Source organism: Littorina saxatilis, linkage group LG15, assembly GCF_037325665.1.
Source record: "Littorina saxatilis isolate snail1 linkage group LG15, US_GU_Lsax_2.0, whole genome shotgun sequence".
NCBI classification, from domain to species: Eukaryota; Metazoa; Mollusca; class Gastropoda; order Littorinimorpha; family Littorinidae; genus Littorina; species Littorina saxatilis.
The window spans coordinates 29,911,674-29,920,981 of NC_090259.1; the positions used below are offsets into that span (position 1 = coordinate 29,911,674).

The following is a 9,308-nucleotide window of genomic DNA, read 5'->3' on the forward strand; positions in this document are numbered from 1 at the left end:
TCCAGGTGCTTCCCTGGCCATCCATGTCGCCAGACATGAACCCGATAGAACACCTCTGGGATGAATTGGACAGACGTGTGCGCAGGCGAGAAGAAGCGCCGGCAAATCACCGCAATCTATTGCAGGCACTTCAGGAGGAGTGGGACACCATCCCACAGCAAGATATCCGGCATCTGATCCAGTCCATGCCCAGAAGGTGCCGGGCAGTTGTTGCTGCTCAAGGCAGTCACACCCCCTACTGACTTGACAGCCTCGGCACCCAATCGTATTGATTGACTGATTGATTTGAAGATGCAAATGAACTGTGTGTGCATTCAACTGTGTCCATACCAAATTTCAAACAAATAATCTAAATATTGGATTTTCTGTTAATTTTTTCGAAAAATAAAACAAATTTGGCAAGTAGCAACTATGCGTTTCTTTTTTTGAACAGTATATATATAGATACAGGGATGGCCAAATCTCAAAATGTTAACTCGCCAACCGGGCGAGTAACTTCAAGAAAGTCACTAGCCCGGGAGAAATGCCGCTTGCTCGGTACATACCACAGTTGATCTGCAGTGTTTATATGGCTTTAAAACTCAGTATTACAACAAACAGTTTTGCATTTGACCAGCATTCTTATTGGCCAGCCGGGCGAGTTGCCAGGCGGTTTCTACTAGCCCGGCGGATTTGCTACTCGCCCCTGGCGACCGGGCGGACGATTTGGCCATCCCTGACATATCTAAATGAGAAGGGAACATCATTACCAGAATGACAAAAAGTTAGTATATTGAATATATAATTATGGAGTGAGAAAACGGAACATTCACAATGTTGATGCTTGATTTTGGACCGTTAGGAGTCTTCTTGTTTCAGATTTCAAGTGAAGTCCAGCGATATAAGGACATTATATGTATAAAAACAACAACTCACCAGCAAATAAACACACACACACACACACACACACACACACACACACACACACACACACAACCAAACAACCAACCAACCAACCAACCAACCCACCAAACAACCAACAAACGAAAGCAAAGGGACGTAAGTGCTCCTTTACAGATAACAACTGAGGCAGGGCGCAGATGAAAAGGTATAAGAAACGAAGGGATGTAACCGCTGTAAATTGAAACGAAAACAGTCAGTCAGAGTTATGCAAAACCCGTCTCGTGACACACGATCCGAGAGACTAAAAAACCCGTCTCGTGATACACGATCCGAGAGACTAAAAAACCCACCAACCCATTGAAATAAACAAGTGACTTTTTTTCTCAAAAACATCCTCACAAAGAGGTTACAAGTCGTTTATTCAGCTAAACGCGTCATATTCTCTCATGCAACATGCGGCTGGTTTTACATGATGATAACATCTTTTTTTAACGACACTCTGTAAAAGCATTGGTGACATTTGTCTTGAATTGTACGTGACTGTCACTTACTCTTGTTCTATATCAACAGCTCTAGCTTCCCTTTGTGTCAGAAAACGAACAAACAAACAAACAAACAAACAAACAAATCAACGTGTTATGTGGTCAACAAAACAATTCGAGGCGTCTTCTTCCTTGCAAAATAAAAGTCCTTGCTTCCAAAAGCCATACGCAAACTTTGACAAGATATGTCAGTTAAAACAATGCGAATAATGTCGTCAGGTAAAAATCCTGACACTCCTTATATGAAAGATCAAAGTTGTGAAAAAACAAAGGGAAGTAAGCGCTCGTTATGCATACGACAAGTGTAATGGAGTAAGCGAGAGTTATACGGAACCAATCTCCTGGCACCTGAGAGAATAACAAGCATTGAAATGAACTAGCGACTGTCATCCTACATTACACATGTCGTAAGCATTTAGAGCGCTTACTTCCCCTATTTGGTTATGTGATCTCTAAACAGCGCTCTGCCTCATTTCGTGTAAGATTTTTGTGAAAGAAACAACTTAAAATCATCCGAGATTTTCTTCGGATGTGATACAAATCTGTTATCAGACCAAACGAGAGAGTGAAATGCTATAATATCGCTTCATAGATCAGATTGTTATCAGACCAAACGAGAGAGTGAAAAGCTATAATATCGCTTCATAGATCAGATTGTTATCAGACCACACGAGAGAGTGAAATGCTATAATATCGCTTCATAGATCAGATTGTTATCAGACCAAACGAGAGAGTGAAATGCTATAATATCGCTTCATAGATCAGATTGTTATCAGACCAAACGAGAGAGTGAAATGCTATAATATCGCTTCATAGATCAGATTGTTATCAGACCAAACGAGAGAGTGAAATACTATAATATCGCTTCATAGATCAGACTCACGTCAGTTTAAATTGATGTCTCTTGTGAAATAAAACACACACAGAGACACAGACAGACAGACACACAGACACAGACACAGACACAGACACACACACACACACACACTCACACACACACACACTCACACACACACACTCACACACACACACTCACACATACACACACACACACACACACACACACACACACACACTGACACACACACACACACACACACACACTCATACACACTTCGGGGGTAAAAGGGAGCATAATACGAGTTATAAACTAATACTATCTCTCGAAGAAATTTGATACAGAAACAAAGAAGCAAACAATCTGCAAACTACCCGCTCCCTGTCCCTCTCGAGTTCCGCTATGACCGTTTTCCTCCCTCTCCCCACCTGCGTCCCTTCCACAGAAGAAGAAAGGAAAAACAACAACTTCGAAATTGAATTCTTTTTTTTTCTTTTCTTTTTTCCCCACATTTTTTTAACTTCTTTTACGTACATGTATAACATTACAACAACATCAGACATCCAAGACTATGCTACATGCATCTTAAAAAAAAAAAAATAAATAAATAAATAAATAAATAAATTCTGCTCACCTGGCCTTCGCGAGAAGCATTTGTATCTACAGCCCCCTCTCCACCCTTCCCCATAAAATGAAAAATTGAAGAAAAAAACTCTTCAAAAGTAGAATGTTCTCACCTGGCCTACGCGAGAAGCACTTGTATCCACATCCGGTGCTGCAACACGCCTCGTTGGAGCGACAGTCGTTGTCAGTGCGGCATGACGTCACACAGTTCTCGGGCGGTGAGGAGGGTGGAGGGGGGCAGGTGCTGCCTCCACGTTCCTCCACCACCGGACCGTCCTCCCCCACACCCATCAGGACTGACTCGATGCCTGCTGTGGTGTTCATTGCTGTAACAAAGTTTAAAGCAAAAAATAACTTTCCAAAAACAATATGAAACCTGGACTCACCAAAATCAATAACATTTAAGTCGCATGAAGCGATATCAATACATCTAGTCAATCTGTCGGCCAAAGACTTAAAAGATCAACACTGAAAACTCGTGTCTTGAGACACAAGAATCAAGACACAAGTTGTTGTAAAAAGATGAGAAATTTTGTAAATCACGTAATATTAATTGGGAAAATGTGTGTTAGTATTTTTAGAAAGACAACTTTCAGTGTTTTTTAATTTTTGAGTTTCAAATATTAAGTAGAAAATTTGATTTGTAAATATAAGGAATATTTCCATTGAAAAGAGAAAATGTCCATGTTTCGTGAGTGTAATATACCTCTATGTTGGAGTTATAAAGAAGAAAAAAGGCCAATGAAGAAGGATGCTCACCGCCTATTTACAAAAAAAAAAAAACAAAAAAAAAACACACAAAAAAAGGAAAAAAAATAAAGGAAAGAAAAAAGAGAGAAGAAAACAAGGAAGGGTTGAAAAAAAAAAAAAAAACACTGAAAACTCGGGATCTGTTATCACCGAAACTAATAAGGCTTGGCTAGCCGAAACCCGTCGACCGAGACGGGCCGTGCTGTTCTCCGCCCAGCATGCGAGCTTTTGACCAGTTTTCTTTTGAGCTTATTTTCAGAGTAAACATGACATAATTATCTTCATATTTTTGGATTCAGGTAAAGATTTAAAAAACCCAATAAGCTTGCATTGCAATCATTATTGAATCTGTTATTACAATTTCAATTCAAATTTGAATTTTTAGAGTTTTATTAAGACATTATTAAAATAATTCTATTTATTTTAAATTTAGATTATTTAATTTGTTTTAAGTTTGATGTTTTACCTATTAAATGATTTTTTTAAATGTTGTTCTTGTTGGGAAATTTGTCTTGAAACATAATCCCGTAAGGAGCAAGAACTAAAAGGTGAACGGAATATTATACCAGGGAGTTTTGTTCTCAGGGCCAGGAAACAATTAAAATTCGGGGGCTGTGATTGGATGGTCTCACACATCCCTTTTCCGATCATCAAAGCATAATGCTACGGAAGTCGGCCATTTTTGCCAATATCCAAAAGCATATTGGCGATAACAAAGACGCATGGTTCCGGTTTCTTCCACGTGTATAAAGTACACGCATACCTCGCCAGGTTTGTTTATGTGACAAGTCGACAGACGATGCCATTTGCTTTGTGTGTGTTTTTGTTGTTGCTTAATGTACATGACATACATTACGTGTAAAATCCAGTTCTTTAACAGGCAACAAACCTTGCAAATTTCCAGAAGCTGCAATCTGAAGCGATCTATCTCTGATTCTAGCAGACGATCTCTCCAATGTTTAACACAAAATCAGCAAACTCTCCTGTCACATAGAACGTCCATTGTATAGTGAAATGTTGAAATGAAGTTACCGGTCTGAAACATCTAGTCGTTTCTTCTGAGACAATCCTTGTTCTCTTATCATCTACAGATTTACCGCAGTCTTCACCACGCGAATTCCCAACAGAAGTCAGACTTTCGAACATACAATCTACGTCATGACGTCATATGATTCCTAGCATATTGACGTAATGCTAAACATCCAGTTATCTCGAGTTTTCTCCGTAATACATGTCCGTGGGTTTTTCAATGTTCGGTTATTTCCGTGGCTTCATGCGGAAAGGAAACCGTCGTCTGCAATCAACGACATGGACCATTATGGTACTTGTTGCTGACAAAAACATGATTTTTTAACTCAGAATTTAATGTCAGAATAGCTATATAAACGCTATTGTGTTTTCATCGTAGCAATAGGGTCCGATATTTAGACTCGAACAAGTATAATGCGACTCGTCTTCGACTCGTCGGCATTATACTTGTCTCGTTTAAATATCGGACCCTATTGCTACGCTGAAAACACAATAGCTGTTAATATAGCTATTCTGATGAACACGAGGGGGAATTCGGGGGCTGTGATTGGATGGTCTCTTCCGATCATCAAAGCATAATGCGGCAGAAGTCGGCCATTTTACTCAATATCCAAAAGCATATTGAGAAAAATGGCCGACGCATGATTCCGGTTCACCCATCTGTACCACGGCGATGTTTCTATCGACAACAGCATTCACTGACAACTTAAAAGGCTGTTTCAACAACTGTGTTGTGAAGTCGAATGCAGTTGGAGTCAGTTTTTCTCACAAAGTCAGAAAGCGTGTAGCGGTGTGCATGTCTGCGCGAACATGATGCGCGTAAGAAGTTTGTCTGCTATCAAAACCTGAGATCAACACATCGACGCAAAAACTGTCATTTTGTAAGTTTGAAACAACAAATCAAGGTCATAACAGCTATATAATCGCTATTGTGTTTTCAGCGTAGCAATAGGGTCCGATATTTAGACGAGACAAGTATAATCCATAGCCCGGACTGAGTAAGAGAAAGAGAAAGAGAAAGAGCGACGGAGAGAGAGGGGGAGAGTGCAAGGTCAAGGAACGGATAGAGAGGAGAGACAGAGGCGGGCCGGATTGAAAGAGAGAGAGAGAGAGAGAGAGAGAGAGAGAGAGAGAGAGAGAGAGAGAGAGAGAGGGGGGGGAGATTACTTGCTTTGTAGTAACGTGAGGGAGAGAGAGAAAGAGAGAGAGGGGGGAGAGAGAGAGAGAGAGAGAGAGACAGAGACAGAGGCAGAGAGACAGAGACAGAGAGACACAGACAGACAGATACATGAACAGGTACAGAGACAGGCAGACACACAGACTTGACAGAGACATAGAGAGAGAGATTCTTGTTTTTGATGTTTTACCTATTTCATGCTTTTTTAATAATTTTTGTGTGTGAAATTTGTCTTGAAACATAATCCCGTAAGGAGCAAGAAGAACTAAAAGGTGAACGGAATATTATACCAGGGATTTTGTTTCTCAGGGCCAGGAAACAAGATCATGATCTATTGAGTTCCAATTTCTACATACTTTTTATTTATTTATTTATTTATTTATTTTATTTACGAGGATATATATCGCGCACGTATCTCACCACACAAGGCGACTGAAGGCGCATGTTACCAATTAATGCCGTGTGAGATGGAATTTTTTACACAATTTCTTTATTTCCTTTAATTGATATAATTAGAGATACATTCTTTTCCGTGTAAAACGTTTATGTAAACCGATTCAGATTTGTCCAGGCTTTTGCATTGGATAAGGCCACAGGGGCGGATCACATCATTTTTAAGGCGGGGGGGGGGGGGGGGGGGGGGGGGGGGCTCCACATTTCTTTTTAGGGACAATTCGACGACGCGAAGCGTTTAGTTGAGGGCGCGAAGCATTCAAACCTCCTAGGGGGGTCCGAGGGCATGCCCCCCCCCCCCGGAAAATGTTGATAAAAACAAAGAAAATGGAGCAATCTGAGCCAAGAAACTTACCATAATACACCTTCCAAAAAGTAAATTTAAGAAGCCAAATGTGGATCAGAACAAGGACAATTGACCGATCTGGTGCAACCCAACTACTTTCCAAAACTGTCACTTAGAAGACAAAAGCCGGCTCCTAGGGGGGTCCGGGGGCACGCCCCCCCCCCCCCCCGGAAAATTTTGATACAAATCAAGGAAAATGCAATCTGGTGCAATTTTTTTATTTTTTATTATTCTCTTTATTTATATAGCGCCTTATCCGAAGTTCAAAGCGCTTTGTGCCGTGTGAGATGGAATTTTTTACACAATATATCACGCATTCACGCACACGTGTAAGACATGATTAAATACACGTGTAATACATTTTTCATACACGCGTAAGAAATGAATAAATACGCGTGTAATAAATATTTCATACAAGCGTTAAAAATGCAGGAGTCACGTGGTTAAGCGACTTAAAAACTCGGACTGGGAATCCACATGAAAAACACTCTATGCGTCTTCATCGCCTCTCTTTGCACGCTTACAGCTCAAGATGGCGGAAGCGGCAAACGTCAATGTCACTTTAGAAGGTTTGCGAGAACAATTTAACGCACATATGCTTGGCGCTGGTGGACAATATTCACTTTTTTGGCCAAAAACGCAAGTTTTGGCCAAAAAAGACAAAGATTTGGCCAAAACCCCCACACATTTGGCCAAATAAAATAGATTTGGCTATATTTTTTTTCAAACTTTCTATGTAAAAGTTTTGGCCCAAACTGTTTTTGTTAGCTAAAACGGGAGATTTGGTCAAACTTCTGCCATAAAAAGATTTGGCCAAAAAACGATTTGGCCAAACAAAAAAGATTTGGCCAAATCTTCACTTTTTTGGCCAAATCTGTTTTGTTTGGCCAAATCTTTTTTTGGCCAAATCTTTTGTATTTGCTGGCGCTGGTGGACAATATTCACTTTTTTGGCCAAATCTTTTTTTGGCCAAAACTTTGCTTTTTTGGCCAAAACTTTGCTTTTTTGGCCAAAACTGGCGTTTTTGGCCAAACCTGGCGTTTTTGGCCAAACCTGGCGTTTTTGGCCAAAACTATACTTTTTTGGCCAAAACTTTGTTGTTTTCGCCAAAACTGTTGTTTTGGACCAAAACTGGCCTTTTTGGCCAAAACTATACTTTTTTGGCCAAAACTTTGCTTTTTGGGCCAAAACTTTGCTTTTTTGGCCAAAACTGGCGTATTTGGCCAAAAACTGGCTTTTTTGGCCAAAACTATACTTTTTTGGCCAAAACTTTATTTTTTTAGCCAAAACTTTGCGTTTTTGGCCAAAACTATACTTTTTTGGCCAAAACTTTGCTTTTTTGGCCAAAACTGGACTTTTTTGGCCAAAACTTTGCTTTTTTGCCCAAAACTGGCGTTTTTGGCCAAAACTATACTTTTTTGGCCAAAACTTTGCGTTTTTGGCCAAAACTGGCGTTTTTAGCCAAAAAAAAAGAATATTGTCCATCAGCGCCAAGGGGTACTCAAAGATTTGGCCAAAAAATGAAGTTTTTGCCAAAACTTCTTTTTTTGCCAAAACTTTCAATACAAAAGATTTGGCCCAAAAAGTGAAGATTTGGCCAAATGTTTTAGATTTAGCCAAATTTTTTTTGGCCAAAACTTTGCACTCAAAACATGTTATTGGCCAAAATCACACTTTTCGGGCCAAAAATGTACGTTTTTGGCCAAAAAAGTGTTTTTGGCCAAAAAAGTGAATATTGTCCACCAGCGCCAAGCATACGCACAGCATTGGAGAGGTAAGTTACTTGTTTTATCAGATGGGATCAATCGCGCGCGAACCGGAAGTAGAATAGACGAGAGTTGTTGCTTTGCAAGTCGTATATTTTCCGATTCAAGTTTTTAATTCATTACAGGTGTATCTAATGATTAAAATACACGTGTATTTAAATCATTTCCTACACGTGTATTTAATCATTTCTTACACGCGTATATACTATTTCCTGCGCGTGTATTTAATCATTTCTTACACGTGCATGAAATATTTATTACACGTGTATTTAATCATTTCTTACACGCGCATGAAATATTCATTACACGCGCATGAAATATTTATTACACGTGTATTAAATCATTTCGTACACGTGTATGAATTATTTATTACACGTGTATGAATCATTTATTACACGTGCATTAATCATTTATTACACGTGTATTAATCATTAATTACACGTGTATTAACTATTTATTACACGTGTACTAATCATTTTTTACGCGTGTAATGGTTATGAGCCAAACGGCTTTCCATAGCTTACTGTGTGTGTGGGTGTGTATGTGTGACGGAGTGATTGAGTTTGTGTTACTGTTTGTCTATTTCTTACGTGAGCCTTGAAGGCTTCGCCTCTTGTTGTTGTTGAAATGAAAAAAGGAAAGAGAGAATGCTTACTGTCCTACAGGCTAAATATTTCGCCTCTTGAGGACATGCCTATGGGTTATATGATAGTTTGAGTTTTTACACCCTCACGGCTTTTGATGAGATACACCAGTGTATGCGTGTTTAGGTGGTATTAGCCATCTGCACTTATGGCAGAATGACTCAGGTCTTTTACGTGCCATTGTGGTGACACGGGGCCCGAATTCGAACCTGCGACCTTCCGATCACAAGTCCAGTGCTCAACCAACTGAGCTACCG

The 9,308-nt window shown here is 39.8% G+C and overlaps 2 protein-coding genes across 2 annotated transcripts in view; one reads left to right on the forward strand and one right to left on the reverse strand.

Annotated features, from left to right (window-relative positions):
• LOC138949041 (TRMT1-like protein) overlaps positions 1 to 9,308 on the forward strand; it is a 322,855-nt gene that overhangs the window by 206,347 nt on the left and 107,200 nt on the right. The window lies entirely within an intron of this gene.
• The window catches only part of LOC138949044 (WAP four-disulfide core domain protein 2-like), a 30,692-nt gene that overhangs the window by 5,703 nt on the left and 15,681 nt on the right, over positions 1 to 9,308 (reverse strand). Inside the window, exon 4 of the mRNA XM_070320774.1 lies at positions 3,000 to 3,212. Coding sequence (XP_070176875.1) covers positions 3,000 to 3,212 — 213 coding nt within the window. The remainder of the gene's footprint in view (positions 1 to 2,999; positions 3,213 to 9,308) is intronic.